Source organism: Manis javanica, chromosome 7, assembly GCF_040802235.1.
Source record: "Manis javanica isolate MJ-LG chromosome 7, MJ_LKY, whole genome shotgun sequence".
NCBI lineage: Eukaryota > Metazoa > Chordata > Mammalia > Pholidota > Manidae > Manis > Manis javanica.
The window spans coordinates 42,621,502-42,640,834 of record NC_133162.1 but is presented as its reverse complement, the minus strand read 5'-3'; the positions used below and the strand labels follow the sequence as shown (position 1 = coordinate 42,640,834).

Here is a 19,333-nt window from a genome sequence, read left to right as displayed (position 1 = left end):
TTCATCAGGGATATTGGTCTGTAATTTGATTTTTGGTGGTGTCTTTGCCTGGTTTTGGTATTAGGGTGACAGTGGCTTCATAGAATGAGTTTGGGTGTATTCCCTCCTGTTCTATTTTTTTGAAAACTTTAAGGAGAATGGGTATTATGTCTTCTCTGTATGTCTGATAAAATTCTGTGGTAAATCCATCTGGCCTGGGGGTTTTGCTCTTGGGTAGTTTTTTGATTACCACTTCAATTTCGTTGCTGGTAATTAGTCTGTTTAGATTTTCTGTTTCTTCTTTGGTCAGTCTTGGGAGGTTGTATTTTTCTAGGAAGTTGTCCATTTCTTCTAGGTTTTCCAGCTTGTTAGCATATAGATTTTCATAGTATTCTCTAATGATTCTTTGTATTTCTGTGGGGTCTGTTGTGATTTTTCCTTTCTCATTTCTGATTCTGTTGATGTGTGTGTAGATTCTTTTTTTCCTCTTAATAAGTCTGGCTAGTGGTTTATGTATTTTGTTTATTCTTTCAAAGAACCAGCTCTTGGTTTCATTGATTTTTTTTCTATTGTTTTATTCTTCTCAATTTTATTTATTTCTTCTCTGATCTTTATTATGTCCCTCCTTCTGCTGACTTTAAGCCTTATTTGTTCTTCTCTTTCCAATTTCAATAAATGTGACTTTAGACTATTCATTTGGGATTGTTCTTCCTTCTTTATATATGCCTGGATTGCTATATACTTTCCTCTTAGAACTGCTTTTGCTGCGTCCCACAGAAGTTGAGGCTTTTTGTCATTGTTGTCATTTGTCTCCATATATTGCTTGATTTCTATTTTAATTTGGTCATTGATCCACTGATTATTTAGGAGCATGTTGTTAAGCCTCCATGTGTTTGTGAGCCTTTTTGTTTTCCTTGTACAATTTATTTCTAGTTTTATACCTTTGTGGTCTGAGAAGTTGGTTGGTAGGATTTCAATCTTTTTGAATTTACTGAGGCAGTTTTTGTGGCCTAGTATGTGGTCTATTCTGGAGAATGTTCCATGTGCACTTGAGAAGAATGTGTATCCTGCTGCTTTTGGGTGTAGAGTTCTGTAGATGTCTGTTAGGTCCATCTCTTCTAGTGTGTTGTTCAGTGCCTCTGTGTCTTTACTTATTTTCTGTCTGGTGGATCTGTCCTTTGGAGTGAATGGTGTGTTGAAGTCTCCTAGAACGAATGCATTGCATTCTATTTCCTCCTTTAATTCTGTTAGTATTTGTTTCACATATGTTGGTGCTCCTGTATTGGGTGCATATATTATTTATAATGGTTATATCCCCTTGTTGGACTGATCCCTTTATAATTATGTAATGTCCTTTATCTCTTGTTATTTTCTTTCTTTTGAAGTCTATTTTGTCTGATACTAGTACTGCAACACCTGCTTTTTTCTACCTACTGTTTGCATGAAATATCTTTTTCCATCTCTTGACTTTTAGTCTGTGTATGTCTTTGGATTTGAGTTGAGTCTCTTGTAAGCAGCATATATATGGGTCTTGCTTTTTTATCCATTCTAGTACTCTGTGTCTTTTGATTGGTGCATTCAGTCCATTTACATTTAGGGTGATTATTGAAAGATATGTACTTATTGCCATTGCAAGCTTTAGATTCGTGGTTACTGAAGGTTCAAGGGTAGCTTCTTTACTGTCTAATTTAAATCACTTATTAAGCTGTTATAAACACAGTCTGATGATTCTTTATTTCTCTCCCTTCTTATTCCTCCTTCTCCATTCTTTATATGTTAGGTGTTTTATTCTGTATTCTTTTCTGTTTCCTTTGACTGCTTTTGTGAGTAGTTGATTTTAATTTTTTTGCCTTTAGTTAGTATTTGTTTGGTCTGCTTTCTTTGCTGTGATTTTATTTTCTCTGGTGACATGTATTTAGCCTTAGGAGTGCTTCCATCTAGAGCAGTCCCTTTAAAATATCCTGTAGAGGTGGTTTGTGGGAGCCAAATTCCCTCAACTTTTGCTTGTCTGGGAATTTTTTAATCCCTCCTTCATATTTAAATGATAATCATGCTGATACAGTATTCTTGGTTCTAGGCCCTTGTGTTTCATCGCATTAAATATATCATGCCATTCTCTTCTGGCCTGTAAGGTTTCTGTTGAGAAGTCTGAAGATAGCCTGACGGGTTTTCCTTTTTAGGTGACCTTTTATCTCTCTCTCTCTCTCACTGCCTTTAATACTCTGTCCTTGTCCTTGATCTTTGCCATTTTAATTATTATGTGTCTTGGTGTTGTCCTCCTTCGGTCGCTTGTGTTGGGAGCTCTGTGGGCTTCCATCATCTGAGAGACTATTTCCTCCCCTAGTTTAGGGACGTTTTCAGCAATTATTTCTTCAAAGACATTTTCTATTCCTTTTTCTCTCTTCTTCTTCTTCTGGTACCCCTATAATGCAAATATTGTTCTATTTGGATTGGTCACACAGTTCTCTTAATATTCTTTCATTCCTGGAGATCCCTTTATCTCTCTCTGCCTCAGCTTCTCCGTGTTCCTGTTCTCTGATTTCTATTCCATTAACGGCCTCTTGCACCTCATCCAGTCTGTCTTAAATCCTTGCAGAGATTGTTTTATTTCTGTGTTCTCCCTCCTAACTTTATCGTTTAGCTCTTGCATATTTCTCTGCAGGTCCATCAGCATGGTTATGACCTTTATTTTGAATTATTTTTCAAGAAGATCTGGGTTATTCTTGACTGGATCAAATTCTTCTGCCTTTTCATGGTGATAGAGGTAGTTGCCCTCCTCACTGCCTCTGCCAGTTACCCGCACACAGGGAGCATCTTCTGGTTTTACTTCCTGAGCTGTCATGGGCAGGGCAACTGTTGGGGCAGCCCAGATCTCTGCAGGGAGTGCCAGGCATGCCGGGTGTGCTCTCCTGCAAAAACAGCGACCTTTCATGCCTTGTTCCGGCTTCCTCTGTGCCGGGTAGCTGTGTGCCAGTGGGGCCTCTGAGTCTGGCCTGGGTGGCTGTGGAGGAGGCTCTGGGTGGTTGCTGTGGGCATGGTCACTTCCCTGCTATGACGGGGCCATGCTGGAGGGGGAATGGACGGGAAGTTGTCACCTTGCGGAGCTTCAGAGCTGCACTGTGACCCAGGGGGTTAGGGAGCCCGGAGTTCCCCGGGATTCCCAGTTGCTGGGCTGAGTGTGCCGGGATGCTGCCATCCAGCTGTGAGGCCCCTGTCCCTTTGAGACTTTCAAAAAGCACTCGCTTTTCTTTTGTCCTAGGGGCACTGGCTGCGGGGACCCACTTGCAGGTTTTACTGTTCCGTTTCCCTGATATCCAGCACCCCATGCACTGTGTGTCTGTGCTCCCAGTGTGGTTGACTAGGGCTGGGTATTTAGCAGTTCTGGGCTCCCACTCCCTCTCTGCTGTGACTCCTTTCCTCCCACCGGGGAGCTGGGGTGGGAGATATGCTCAGGTCCCGCCGGGCCACAGCTTGTATCTGACCCCCTTTGTGAGGTGCTGAGTTCTTGCAGATGTAGATGTAGCCTGGCTATTGTACTGTATCTTCTGGTCTCTCTTTTAGGATTAGTTGTACTTGTTGTATTTTCAAATATATATATGGTTTTGGGAGAAGATTTCTGCTGCCCTACTCATGCCTCCATCTTCACTCCTCCTCTATACATATTCTTTTATGTTCTTCTGTTCTTCCTTCAAATGCCCTTTTTACTGAAGTATAGTTGAAGTGCAATCTTTTTTCATTGCAAGTATACAACACAGTGGTTCAAAAGTTACCCATATTATTAAATCCTCACCCCCAATAGTGCAGTTACTATCTGTCAACATAGAAAGATTTTACAGAATCATTGCCTATAGTCTCCATGCTGTAGTAATATCTCCGAGAGCACCTATATTACAATCAAGAATTTTTGCGGCCTTCTTTCTACCACATACCCACTCCAATCCCTCTCCCATGGCAACCACCAGTCATTTCTCAGTGTCTCTGAGTCTATTGCTCTTTTGCTCATTTTATTTTCTTTTGTTTTTGTATTCTACAAATAAGTGAAATTATGATATTTGTCTTTCTCTGCCTGTTAAATGCCCTCTTCTATGTTAAATACTTAATTCCTTTGGGGATATATATATGTATATGTATGTGTATACATATATATATATGTATACACACACACATATATATACACAACATATGTATTTGTACACACACAAACACAAGTTTCTTAGTGGTCACTTTAGGGGTTATAATATGAACTATATAAACAATCCTAATTAATCACGATCTATTTCACATTGATATTAACTTAATTCTGGTAAAATGTACATATTTCATAGCAGTATAGCTCCATTCTATCATCCTTAATACTTAATGCCAATATTATCACGTAAATTGAGTTCACATGTTATATATAATCCAATAATATAATTAGTGCTTTACACAACTGTATCTTTCAAGTAAGAGTGAAAATGAAATAAAATACAGTTTTAAAATCTCATATTAATTTGCATTTCTTCTTGTGAATTCAAGTTAGCAATTAGTGTCATATCCTTTTCAAGTTCAAGGGCTCCTTTAGTATTTCTTGAAAGACAGGTTTGCTAGCAACAATTCTTTTAATATTTATCTGGACAAATATCTATTTTGCCTTCAATTCTTGTAGGTAGTTTTTGCATTTGGCACTTTGAATGTTATCCCACTACAATCTGGATTCCATTGTTTCAGACAAAAAATCAGCTGCTAACCATATTGGTGTTCCCTGATAAGTGAGGAATTGTTTTTCTCTTGTTGAATTAACTATTTTCTCTGTCTTTCAATAGTTCACTATCATACGTATTTTGTAGATCTCTGTATGCTTATCTTACCTGGAATTCTCTGAAATTCTTAGATATGTAGATTAATGTTTTCATCCAACATAAGATGTTTTCATTGTTACTTTATATATCTTTTCTGTCCCTTGCTCTCTTTCCTCTCTTGGGGCTCTCATTACAATTACATTGGTTGCTCTCTACCAGGATCTCCAATTCAACCAAAGACATCCCTGTGCATGGGTCCTTCATCTGTTGCTTCAAATAATATGAGCACTCTCTTGTGGCAGCAATGTTGATGAGCCTCACAGTCTACCTGCTCTAGGAATCAATATGTTAATGAAGCTAAAGTAGTGGAGTGGAGAAGGGCAGATTTAGGAGTAACCGTAGGGAAGAATGCCTCAAACCTCATAGTTTTCATACATTAATACTTCTCAGTGTGTGGTTGTCTTTGGACTATTTTCAGAGATCTGCAATGGCTTTTTGTCAATTTGTCCAGTTTTATCATTGCTTTTGGGGAGAGAAGATTTGATAACCTTCCCACTCAGACATGTGAAGTATTTCCTCTCCAATATTTTCTACATATGCTTAAAATTATGATTATATAGTTTTTAAATATTGTGATTATACTGACTTAGTTTTATATCCTGATTTTTCATTTAACAGACTATCACATGCATCTTCTCATGTTTTTAAATTTTTCATAAATATAATTTTAAATGTATGCACAATAATCTTCTATCATAGGGGTATAATAAAAGCAACAGGTAAAAATATCTGTGTGCCAACTATATTCCTAGTGCTTTACATATTTTATCTCATTTAATATGTAAAACAATTCTAGGACAGGCATTGTCTCCATTTTACTTATGAATAAACTAAAGTTGAAAGAAATTTGGTCACTTGCTTAGTCACCCAGTTGGTAAATGGCAGTTTCAGAATTCAAACTAGAGGCAATCTGACATCAAACACCATACCCTTTCAATTATGATATACAGGCATGCCTTGGAGATAATCGTGGGTCTGGTTCCAGACCACCTCAATAAAGTGAATATCATGATAAAGTGAGTAAAATGAAGTTTTTGGTTTCCTAGTGCATCTAAAAGTTATGTTTACATGATACTATAGTCTATTAAGTGTGCAAGAGCATTAGGTCTTTAAAAAAGCGTATACCTTAATTTAAAAATATGTGATTGCTAAAAAGTACACCATCATCTGAGCTTTCAGTGACTTGTAATCACTGTTCATAGATCACCATAACAAATATAATAATAATGAAAACTGTGAAATATTGTGACAATTACCCAAATGTGACACACAGACATGAAGTGGAATGCTGTTGAAAAAATAGTGCTGGTAATTGACTTGCTCAACACAGGGGTTGCCACAGACCTCAGTTTGTGAAAAAAGGTAATATCTGCAAAGTGCAATAAAGTAAAGCATAATAAAGCAAGGTATGCCTGTACTGTTTTCTCCTTCAAATTCACCAAGAATATCTTCATGCAGTAAAGTTTGGATATATTCTATTTATTCCCTTAAAGTAGATTCCTAAAAGTAGGAGTACCATGGGAAAGGATGTGTTTTAAACTTCTTACTACTTACTAAAAATTTCTTTTTGTAGACAGTTGTTACTAATTTGCTCTTCTACCAGCAGAGAATGAGTTATTTTATCACACCTTGCCAACAATAGGCATTACAATATTTTAAAGAATTGTCTAATTTTACAGGTAAAATATTTCATTGTTATTTTAAATTGCATTTATTTGATTATAAATAAGATCAAATGTTTCTTTCTATAGTTATTGGTCATTGGTACTTCTTGTTTTGTGAACTGCTTTTTCATGTACTTTGCCCACTAAAAGAAAAAATTGATGTGTTTTTCTTACTGATTTGATAGTACTTTATATTTTAGGAATAGTAGCCATCTTTCTGATATGTATTCAAATATCTTCCCCAGTTTTTCAGCAATGTTATCATTTTATTTATGGTGACTTCTTCTACTTATAGAAGCACTCATTTTTTGGTAATCTAAATATTTTATATCTTCCACTGCTTTCATGCCAAGAAAGTCTTCCTTTAATTCACATCTTTAATTAACAGTCACTCCCATTTGTATAATCTTCACATTTAATTGATTTTTAAAAATTCATTTGGACTTTGATCTATGTTATATATAACATTTTTGCATTCCTTTCTTCCATTTAACTATCTATAAAACATTGTTGATTATATTTTTTAAGTGATATATATTTCATCATTTTTATTTATAATAATTTACTGAGATGTTCTGTATAACTAAATAGTTAATCTGTAGTGTTTGCTATTATGGATCCCAAAAAGTTTTCATGAAAATGGCATTGTTAATCCTATTAAATTAGTTCCTTAAGATAAATCCTTGTAAGTGCATGATTCAAATGATACTTATATATAGAAAGGGTTTACTGCTTAGTTGGTTTGCAAACAGATGGGTCTTTCATGATTCTATTATTGAAAAGTAGCTCTCCTAATAATGAGAAATAGCAATATGTTTTTGTTATTATTGTTGTTATATTTTCCAAAGCCTCACTTTCTCTTAAGAAATGACATAATTGATTTTTGGTTTGAATATATATTATATTATTTCTATATATGTATAAATAGACAGATAGAAAGATAGATGATAGATGATTTTAACATTTTAATACCTAAAAACTGAACAAACCATAAGATAGCTCACTAATCAGCACATGGATTTAAATTTTTACATATTTAACATAATAGATTACTTTTATTGTCAAGATTTTTTATCCAACTTTACTGAGGTAAACTTGAAATATAATAACTGCATATTTGAAGTATACAATGTGATTAATTCTGACATGTTATACATGTGAAACCATCAACACAATCAAGATAACATTTCCATCATCCCTAATACTTTCCTCTCATTCTTCTGTAATGCCTCCCCTCCTGTATTCCTGTTCCCAAACAACCACTGATATGTTTACTGTCACTACAGATTACGTTCCTAGAATTGTATTTAAGTGGAATCATATAGTATTTACTCTCTTTTGTCTCATTTCTTTCATTAGCATAATGCATTTGAGATTCATCCATACTGCATTTATCAATAGTTCATTCCTTTTTATTGCTGAGTAGCATTCCATTATCTAGATATACCATACAATTTGTCTTTCTGTTCACCTATTGATAGAGATTAAGGTTACCTGTTTCCATTTTTTGATTTTTTAATTATCCTAAAGTTTGTAAGGTCCAGTGGCAGAATGACTGAAAGGCTCTGTACTTAACATTACAGTATACCAACTAGTTCCAAGTATCAGTTACAAAGATGTGTATGCTAAAGATATAAGTAAACATATATGTAAAGGATAAATTAGGATGGTACCTTCTATACAATCTTTCTTACCTTTTCATAGACTGTACTGTCTAGGTAAGGATAAACATGGAAAGCTCCTCGAATCCTCCTCACACCTGGATACAGCAATGGGACCATATTAACATAAGCCACACCATGAAATGAAAGCTGACTTTCATCTTCAGCCTAAAGGAATAAAACCAGAGCACTGTTAATGCTAGCATAAAGTATGGGGCTGACACAACAGTTCAAAGACCTGGCTTTTGGAACTAGCTATAGCTAGTTAGTTGACTTGGAGCCAGTTACATAGATATTTTGGGTCTCCATTTTTTTAATCTTCAAAATGAGTTTAACAATACCATGATCACTGAGATAATGTATATAAACAGTGTTATTGAAAATAGTAAAGGCAGTAGGTGTATCAACACATACTCAAATTAATTGATTATTTGTATATGTGTATTATATGTGATATGTGTATGTGTATATATATATATTTTTTTCAACCAAAAAAGTTAATTTCACTATGTTGCTTCTTAGGAAAAAGTGAAGCTTTGTTAAAAAACAACAACAACAAAACCTTAAAAAAGAGCAGAAGCTGTGGCTTTTAGCTGCAGTTCAGAGATTTATATGAATGAAAGGGGCCTTACAAATTATCCAGACCAGTGACAACAGACAGGCTTTAACTTATGCCTAAATTCTAATCAAGTGGTGAAGGTAGTTTAGAGTACTGTGTTCAGAAAGATTTTGTGTCCTTAACTGTGTTCAGAAGGAAAAAGTGCAGTAATATCTGCCATATGTGAAGAAGGATAAAAGTTCACCATCATATATTTGCCAAGCTTAACCTCAACTAAACTCCAACTACAAAGATAAAGAACCTGTCAATAAATACATCTGATTGTCTTTTTAATAACTATATGGTTTGCCATAGAAAACTTTTATAAGGCAAAGGTCAATTTAGTGAAAGAAAACACATTTAATTCCCACAAGGTTAAAAGTATTCTCTTTGGTTCCTCAAAAAATTAAAAATAGAAAAACCATTTGACCCAGGAATTCCACTCCCAGGAATTTACCCAAAGAAAACAAGATCCCTGATTCAAAGCAGCATAATATGCACCCTTATGTTTATTGCAGCACTACTTACAATAGTCAAGACATGGAAGCAACCTAAGTGTCCATCAATAGATCAATGGATAAAGAAAATGTGGTATATATACATAATGGAATATTATTCAGCCATAAGAAGAAAATGAATCCTACCATTTGCAACAACATGGATGTAACTAGAGGGTATTATGCTCAGTGAAATAAGCCAGGTAGAGAAAGACAAGTACCAAATGATGTCAGTCATCTGTGGAGTATAACAACAAAGCAAAACTGAAGGAACAAAACAGCAGCAGATTCACAGAATCCAAGAAGGGACTAGGGATAACCAAAGGGAAGGGGTTGAAAAGGGTGGATGGGAAGGGAGGAAGGGAGAAGGGGATTAAAGAGCACTATAATTAGAAATCAGAACATAGGCAGGTCACTGGGAAGGCAGTATATCATGGAGAAGACAAGTAACAACTCTATAGCATCTTACTACGCTGGGAGACAGTGGTGACTGCAATGGGGGATTGAGGATTTGATAATATGGGTGAATGTTGAAACCACAATGTTGTTCATGTGAAACCTTCATAGGATTGTGTATAAATGATACTTTAATTAAAAAAAGAAAACATGAAAAAACAGAGTACTCTCTTTGATTTCATCTATTATAATAATAATTTGAAAATATATTAAAAGTCTTATGTTCATGTGATAACATTATGTTGTTCAGAAATCTAAGGAAAGTTAGCCAATGCTTATTATATATTACAAAGGAAGAAGTGGTAACATGGTAGTAGTATTTTTATTATGCAAAAAAAATCCTATTTTAAAAATCAATAAAATAATTTAAGTACTTGTTAAGTAACTGTTATATACCATGGTAGGCTCTATGGAGGATACATGGTAGTCTTTAACAGGATCGCTACCTCAGAGAGTTTATGAATGAACAGAAAAGACCAGACATGCACAAGTAACACAACAGAGAACATATTCTAGGCTCATCAAAGCTCTATCTTTTCAGAACAGTAGTACACCTATGAATCCTATTACTCTAATTAGCAGGATAAAACATTTTAAGTAGGTAAGTCTAAAAGAAATTCAGAAAGACGTATTAGGTTGAACCATATTGCAATATTTAACTACTTCTGACATATAAAGTGACTATTTTGTATGGTTTTACCTACGGTAGAATTGTAATGAATGGCTAAAGAGAAAATCAGATGCCTAGGAATAAAGCCTAAATAATTTTTAATGGACAATAGGGGAAAAGGGTGAATAGTCATCCTGATTTGCCAAAGACAAGTCAGTTCCCTGGGACATGAGACTTTCAGTCCTAAAACCAGAAAACTATACAGCAAATCAGGTTAAATTGCTCCCCCTAGGGAGCAGCCACATCAGTTCACATTTGCCTTTAGTATCAGCATTAGGTGCAAAATAAGAGGTTGGTTTTAACTCAGCATTTCCTATACAAATGTTTTTAAGTGAAGAAATTTACCTTATCAAATTTGGCAGCTTTTCCTTTGGGTGCAGCCATCAGAGGAATTCTTGTGATTTCCACAGGCCAAAATCGGCAATCAGCAATTCGCTTCTGAAAGCTGCAAATCAAGAATCAGCCCATTAGCATTACATGCAAAAATAGGGTTAGAATACTTTAGGTTAGAAGCATTCTCTCTTTTAAAAGGTAATGGAACCAAAATTAAAATTAAAATTAAAAAAATTTTTTTAAAAAAGGTAATGGAATACATAGATTAAAATTTTTTTATTAGGTAGTGGGATTTTTAAACCATCCCAAATCTACTGCCAAATGTACAGCTTACAGAGGCAAACTGTACATTTTTAGATCAATTTGGCAATATGAATCAAAAGCAAATTTCATCACCTTTGAACCAGAAATTCCACTTCTAGCAACTTATTCTAAAGAAATAATCAGAACAGTATACAAACAGTACAATATATTTATGTCTACTATAAAATTAATCACAGTAGGACTTTCAGATCAGCTTGGACATGTAAGATCTTTAGGAGTTTGTCACTACCATCCACACAACAAGAAAAAACTGGTCAAACTGAAATCAATGACTTTTCTTAGATACTTCTAAAGGACTAAGTTCATAGGGCAAATCAACACCTGAAATTTTGAGCCACAGGCAAGTACAGAGAAACACAGATGAGATTTGCTTGGAGACAGCAGAAGCCACTAGAGCCAGTAACTGGTACAAACACTTCAAACGTAATTTTGACCAATTGTTGGAGTCTGACTGTGGACTAGCCAGAGAGCTAAAAATCCTTGAGGGTCCAATTTTAAAGGGTCCCTACACTTTCTTGGGTTTTAAATCAGGGAGCTCCACCAGATTCAAATCAGAGAAAAATCCCCTTAGGCAGGGGGAAGGGACAAGTAACCATCCTGAATATTGCCCTGGGTGTTCTCCATAGAACAAAAGACCTATAGTCTGAAGGGAAACTACTTTACTAGAGCCTAATTTGGCTTAAGGGAAGGGCAGTTAGTCAATTCCAGCCCTATCTAGCCTTCCTGTCTCACATAAAGAGAAGAAGTAAAAAAGGCTATTAAACACTTCTGAAGGTCACAGCACAGGGACTCAAACTCATTAAAATACTGAGATTTAATCACAGGATATAGGACACTTCCCCTCCCCATCAACAGGGTTTCAGTATATTAACAGTGGATTATAACTGAAAGGCTGCAAAACTCAGACCCTGTTTAAGGAAGAATTCAAGACAACAGGGAAGGAGCTAAAAAAAAAAAGGAAACTGAAGCCTCAACCCAGTTCCTAGCCAGATGAATATGAAACCTCACACCAAGAAATTTAGTTACTTCATTTCTTATTACCTAGTATACAGTGTCTAGCTTTCAATAAAAAATTACAAGAAATGCTAAAAGGCAAGAAAAAATATATATTCTGAAGAAACAAAGGTATTATAAGAGCTAGACTCTGATATGACACAGATTATGGAATTAAAAGATAGGAACTTAAAAATAACTGTGATTAATATGTTAAGAGCTCTATGGAAAAAGTAGACAACATCCAAGAACAGATGGGTAATGTAAACAGAGAGATGGAAACCCTAAGAAAGAATCAAAAGAATATGCTAGAAATCAAAAACACTGTAACAAAAATGAAGAATTCATTTGATGGGTTTATCAGCAGACTGGACTTGGCTCAGGAAACAATCAGTGAGTTTGAAGAAATGTCAATAAAAACTCCCCAAATGGAAATGGTAAGAAGAAAAAAAATTACAAAAGAATACCCAAGAACTGTGGGACAAATATGAAAGATCTAACAGGAATATCAGAAGGAGAACAATGAGAGAAAGATGAACAAGAAATATGTAAAGTTATAATGCCTGAGAATTTTACCAAATTAATGACAGACACTGAGACAGGGACCATGGGCTTAGACAGAGTAGGGTGGGGGCCACTGGAAAAAGCAAGGCAAGATATTTACAGTCAAAGCAATGTAACAATGTAAAGTCCCTATCGAAACTCTGTGTTCAACATTATGCAAAGTCAAGGTCACACTAATTCTCTAGGGTAAAGATACTAGACAAGGAATATAGACATCTTCAGTGAGATTAGTTAAAGGTCAAAAGGCCAGAAGCAACTTGGCCTGGAACATATGAGTGTTCCACAAGGTATCTCAGCATAACCTGTGACTTCACTGTAAACAGCCCTAGCAAACAGACAACAACCCGGCCCACCTTGAGGGCAGGGCAGGTGGTAAAAGTCCACACTCTAAGCCCTCAGTTTCCCCAAATCCTCAACTGCCTTTAAATCCCCTAGACAACGCACCACCCCAGGCTCTCCTGTCCCCACCTCGCATGAGCCAGTTCTTTCCTCTCACTTTATTTCTAAATAAAAGCCTCTCCCAGGCTCTCCTATCCTGAGTGTTTGCTAAGTTCATTCTTCAACTCTGCAAACAAGAACCCTGGCATCAACACCAAACTACAGATCCAGGAAGCTCAGAGAACACCAAGCATAATAAATACCAAAGAATCTCCACCTAGGTGTATCATATTCAAACTGCACAAAAACCAAAGGAAAAGAGAAAATCTTGAAAAAAAAAAAACCTTACTTACAGAGGAATAAAGATAAGAATTCATTGGACTTCTCTTCAGAAACCATTTAAGCAAGAAGAGAATTGAAAGGAAAGGAGCGACACATAGCAGCAATTCACCGGAGAGTTCCACTTTATTAGGGAAAGGTGCTGGGTTATATAGGAGGGGGCATGATTGATTGAGGTGTCACTTCTACGGGGCTGGTGGCTGTTGGCTAGGTGCTGGGATTGGGGGGGGGCAAGAGGTGATTGGGCTTCAGGTGGCGCCGGCGGGAACTGAGGACCCCGAAGAGAAGCCGGAAGTTTGCCATCTTACTGGTGGGGACCCTTCATTCCCCCCTTTCTCCTCTATGGGTTTGTGGACGTTGCTTTCTCTCTGGCTGCTTCCTGCTGAACAGGGGCGGAGAAGGGAGTGAGGGCTTGAGGATTGGGAGGAAAGGGTTGATAGGACTCCCCGCAGTAAGGACGAGTAGATGTGGACTTCTTCAGGTTTGGAAATCAATGAAGGTTCCCTGTAACCATAGGTTGGCCAAGAGGATATGGGTGTCAGGAGCCAGGCGTCTGCGGCTATTGTTTCCAGGAACAGTTTCCAGTGGAGAGAGGGGTCCATCTCAGCGTGTGGTGAGGAGGTCACGTGAGGGAGAGGGATCTTCTGTGGCCAGAAGCTGGTAGTTCCTGAGTAAAAGCTGGTTGAAAGCTTGATTAGAGATTTTTCTGACTTGGGATTTGATGAACTTTATTATACAGGGTAAGAAGAGACAGGCGAGAAGAATGATTATTATGGGGCCTGCAATGGGCCAGAGCCAGGTGAGGAGGGGGTTTGTTAGTATTGAAGAGAATGGGTTGGAATTGGAAGCAGAGTGGAGACTGGAGGCAAGGTCAGTGAGTTTGGTAATGTCAGTTTCTACAATGCTGGATTCGTTGATGTAATAGCAGCACTCTTCCCAGAGGAAGACGCAGGTGCCGCCCTTCTTGGCTGTAAGCAGATCTAGGGCCCGCCGGTTTTGAAGGGTGACTTTAGCTAGCGAAGTGACCTGTCTTTGGAGAGAGGCTAGAGAATCGGCAGTGGATGTCAGGGCTCCCTCAAGTTTGGCGTTGAGATCTCTAACTGCCTATAGAGAGTGACCCAAGGCTTCTCCCAAAAACCCTGCCCCAATGGCTGAGGTGATCAAAGAGCTACTGACCATGATGGGAAGGAAAGCAGCTCTTTTTGTGCGCGAGGGCAAGGGAGGTTGGAGCTCAAGGAATTCTGCCATGCTGTAAAGTGTTAACTGTGGGATTAGGGTGACGAGAATGCAGGGTGTATCGGAGTTGAGAGGCAGTGAGTTGAAAAGACTGCTATTACCCTAAAAGAAGTGTCCCGGTTGCGTAAAAGTCTTAGAGCTGGAGGTAGGGGTGTAGATAGAGAGGCAGTGAAGTGCGCTGGAGGGGGGTGGAGTTGGGCCTACACAGTGGTGGATGGTGAGATTATCTGCGTATTCTGGTTCCCATAGGGGTATGTCTGCCAGGGGGCAGAGGGGTTGTCTTTCTGCATGGAAGGAGTAGTTGGAAATATTAAGGGGCACGGCGGCCAGCAGTGAGCGCTGTAGTGATGCGCACAAGAAACAATTGGCTGTGTTAAGGGTGTGGTTGAGAAAGATGGTGGTGTCCTGAATAAGCTGTAATGAAGAGTAGGAGAAATGGGAAGAGGGGTGGGGATAAGAAGATGAAGAGGCGCCATCAAGAGTTTGGATAATGACTTTTTCGGAATGTCTGCTATCTGATGCAACTTGAGAGATCTGGGAATGAGAGGGAACATACTTTCGAGAGATATGAAGGGTACTGTGGGGGGTCGAGGACTTCCCGTAGTAAACTGAGGCTGTGACTCTGGCAGCCCATCGAGAGTCCCAGGGATCTGGGATTGATAAGGAGAATGAGCTGTTGGGATATTTCATGAAACGGTTGGAGGAGTAATACTGTGGGTACTGGAAGTTACCTATGTAGTGAATGGTGCAAGACTAGTAGGGACATCTCCCGTAGGTATCTGGCCATCGCCTGCAATAGGCTTGTTTTTGGTCATAGAGGAAGCAGAGGTAGGGAGAATAAGGGTAGCTGCTAGTGAACACTTCGGTGGAGGGAGGAAAGTGGAGGTATAAAGGCTCAGAGCAGCTTTTCAGAGGGCAGTCTGGTGTGGCAATGAGGGCAGTAAGTTTTGTTTGATGCTGTGTGTAAGTCTCTCTGACTTTGAATCGCCATACAAAGGAGGCTGGGGTGGTGGGGAAGACAATAGGAATGAGGAAAAAAAGGCGAGAGAGCAGTAAAGGAGGAAAAAGTCATGATTCGGGTATGGATGGCAAAGGGAGTGAACGGGATTTTGGAGGAAAGAGGACAGTAAGGTCAGGAGTCTGGAGGGAGGGAGAGTCTGTAAACTTTTGTAGGTTAAGAGATCTTTTAGGTGATGTGGGGACAGAATGGTAAGGGGCGCCCTGAATGTCAGTTTATGAGCTTCTTCCTGCAAGAGCTGTCTAGCGGCTAATGCTCGTAGGCAGGGGGCTCATCCCCGAACTGTGGGGTCTAATTGCTTGGAGAGATAAGCTACTGGGGGGCAAAGGATGGGCCATAATATTGGCCTAGGACTCTTAGAGCTTGACTGGACCTCTCATGAATGTATAATGAGAAGGGCTTCGACAAATCAGGAAGATGGAGAGCTGGGGCTTCCACAAGGGCTTGACAGAGCTTAATGAAGGAGTGTCGGGGTGAGGAGGATAATGGTTTTTTAGGGGGGCTCTTGCTGAGGTTATATAGGGGTCTTGCCAACAGGGTGCAGGGAGAAGTTAGGGATCTACGTTCTAAAATATCTAGCTAGGCTTAGAAAGGGCCTAGAAAGGAAAGGATTTTTGTCTTGGTTTTGGGAATGGGCAGGTCAGAGAGGAGCCATTTTCTGTCTAAGGTAATGGACTTTCTTTGTTGAGATAGAAGGAATCTGAGGTAAGTGAAAGGAGGGGAAGAGATTTGAGCTTTGACGGGGGATACTCGGTAACTTCTGGAAGCTAGAAAGTTAAGTAGGGAGGCAGTGTCAAGTTGAGACTGTTCCCACGAGAGACTGCAGAGTAGAAGATTGTCTATGTATTATAAGGTGGACTTGGAGTGATCATGATGAAGCTGTTTGAGGTCCTGAGCTAGGACCTGTCTAAAAATATGGGGACTATCTCGGAAGCTTTGTGGCAAAACTGACCAAGTGAGTTGTTTAGAATGTCTTGTGTATGGGTCCGTCCAGGTGAAGATGAAAAAATCTTGGGAGCAGGGGTCTAGAGGGATAGAAAAATGGGTCTTTGAGATCTAGGACTGAGAAGTGGGATGCTGAGGCTGTATGGATTTGGAACTAAGGGATGGATAGGGACAATGGCTATGTTGATGAGGCGAAGGTCTTGGACAAGGCGGCAAGATCCACTGGTTTTTTTAACAGCTAATATGGGGGTATGTCTTTGAGATCTAGGACTGAGAAGTGGGATGCTGAGGCTGTATGGATTTGGAACTAAGGGATGGATAGGGACAATGGCTATGTTGATGAGGCGAAGGTCTTGGACAAGGCGGAAAGATCCGTTGGTTTTTTTAACAGCTAATATGGGGGTATTAAATGGGGAGTGAGTGGGTCTGCTTGAATGATGGGTTGGAGGCCTATGAGGGCTGAAGTGGTTAGGGGGTATTGTGTCTGACAGATATACTGAGAGGGGTCACATAATTTGATAGAGGCAGGGGGACATAGGGCCACGGAGGGGCTTGTAATGTCCCAAACTTTGGGATTTACAGGGTGTATGAGGGCAGAACCGGAGTTTTCATTGGGTAGAGGGGGGTCGTCGGCTATGAGGACCATCAGAAAGGGAGTACTGGGGGCTGTGGGAGTGGATATAGTTATGGAAACGTGGAGGAGGGAAAGGATGTCTCGTCCTAGTAAAGGGATGGGACACTGGAGCATAACCAGGAAGGAGTGGGAGAAAGGTATGGGATTGTCTTGGATTGTGCATAAAAGGGTGGGTGGGGGGTTTAATGGGAAAATCTGTTTACCTCTTACTCTGACTATAGGAGTAATGGCTGGCGTGGTAGGGCCCCGGTATTCTCACAAGACTGAGAAGGTGGCTCCTGTATCTAGGAGGAAGGAGATGGGGTGACCGTCTACTGTTAGAGTAACCCTGGACTCCTGTTTGGTGATGGAAATGGTCGGGCGAGAAGCCCCCGGGCCCCATCAATCTTCTTCTGCCAGCCCCACTACAGCGGGCTTAGGATGGGGGTTGTTCGTCCAGCCTCCCCTTCGGGTGGTTGGGCAATCAGACCCGCAGTGGCCCTTTTTGTGGCATCTGGGGCATGGGGTGGTAGGAGATCTGGGGGAGGGGCACGCCCTTGACCAATGTCCCTCTTTTCTGCACTTGAAACAAGCTCTTGGGGGGGCTTGTTTGTAGAGGGGCGCCCAGGTTGTGGTTTTATCAGCTGGGCCAACATCTGGAAATTGGCCTGATCAGCCTTTTGTTTACGGCATTCTTTCTCCTCCTCCCGCTTATGGAAGACTTTAAAGGCCACTGTTAGGATCTCAGTCTGTGGGGTAGCGGGGCCCTGTTCTAACTTTTTGAGTTTAGCTTTAATGTCGGGGTAGCCTTGAGCTAGGAAGTATGTCATAAGGACATGTCTTCCTTCAGGTGTTTCTGGGTCCAGGCTGGTATACTGTAATAGGGCTTGAGTGAGTCTGTCTAAGAACTCGGAGGGGATTTCATCTCTCTTTTGAATTATGTCTTGGAGCTTTTGAAAATTGACTACTTTACAAGCTGCCCTTTTTCAGACCTGCTATTAAGCAGGAGGCAAAAATATCTCAAGAGCGGAGACTCATGGCGGTGTTATAATTTCAGTGTGGGTCTTGTTCGGGGACAGCAGTGGGGCCAGGGGGATAAGTGGGGTCAGTCCTGTGGGTTTCAGTAGCCTGCATTTGGGCGAAGTCCTAAACTCGTCTACGCTCTTCAGGGAGGAGAGTATTGGCCAGGAGCATGAAAATGTCATGATGTGTGAGGCTGTAAGACTGGAGGGTCTATTGAAACTCCCTGATGTATGTCATGGGATCAGTGGAAAAGGAACTTAGGCGTTTCTCTAGTTGGGCTAAATCTCTTAAGGAGAAAGGGATGTGAATGCGCATGCTGCCTTCGGATCCTGCTACCTCCCGGAGGGGGGCGATAATTTTGGGAGGCTCTCGGGACTGAGTCTGGGAGGGACTGAAGGGTTCTGGCTCAGTCTGTGGGGGAGTGATGCGGTCTAGCCGTGCCTAGTCGAGCAGGTCCTGAAGTGCAGAAGGGGGGCAAAGAAAATAAAGATAGAATCGGACCCACATGTCACCAGCTAGCAGCCCAGCTGCTTACTTCTGCTGCTCTAGTTGGGCTTGAACTCATGACTCTGAATTAAGAGTCCCATGCTCTACTAACAGAGCTGCAGCAGGGCTCTAGTTAATTGCTTATGGAATACGTAAACAGAATGTTCTTTGTTCTCCATTCCTGCCACATCTGCAAGTGGGGGAAGGGCCTATTTAGAAGCAGGGGCGGTGTTTCTACACATCTTCAAGGTCTCCCTATTTTCAGAGTGAGGAGTCTTGGCAAGATATGTTTTTGTGGACAGATAACTTCTAAGGACTGCACCGGTTGTTCTCTAGCTTGTGCCTTCCCATGCTGCGTTCAGACATGGGGGAAGGTGCTTTCCCATTCTCCCTACAAACATGTGAGAAGACAAAGGCGGTCCCTAACAGGGGAGAAACAGGTGATGAGGGCAAAGACGGAGGAGGCTCTTGGGACCTAGTTAAAGGGGGGCTGAAAGGCTCAGGCTTAATCTGCAGGGAATGAAGGTGGAGGAGGTGAGATTGGGGAGGAGATGGTTGGGGAGGAAGGGAGAAGAGCTGTTGTAGGAGAAGAAGGGGAAGGGAGTGAACAGGAGGCTTCTGCGGGGGAGGCGGCTTGCAGGCTAGGAGAACTTGGAAGGGGGCGGGGAGAGGAGGAGGCGGAAAGCTTCCATATAGGGAATCTCCTTCCATTTTT

The 19,333-nt window shown here is 40.1% G+C and overlaps 1 protein-coding gene across 8 annotated transcripts in view; it reads right to left on the bottom strand.

Moving 5' to 3' along the window:
• CFAP70 (cilia and flagella associated protein 70) overlaps window positions 1–19,333 on the bottom strand; it is a 170,969-nt gene that overhangs the window by 85,746 nt on the left and 65,890 nt on the right. For all 8 annotated transcript variants that reach the window (XM_073240876.1, XM_073240875.1, XM_073240871.1 and 5 more), the window contains 2 exons: window positions 10,712–10,811; window positions 8,179–8,313 (listed from right to left, as the gene is read on the bottom strand). In XM_073240876.1, coding sequence (XP_073096977.1) covers window positions 8,179–8,313; window positions 10,712–10,811 — 235 coding nt within the window. The remainder of the gene's footprint in view (window positions 1–8,178; window positions 8,314–10,711; window positions 10,812–19,333) is intronic.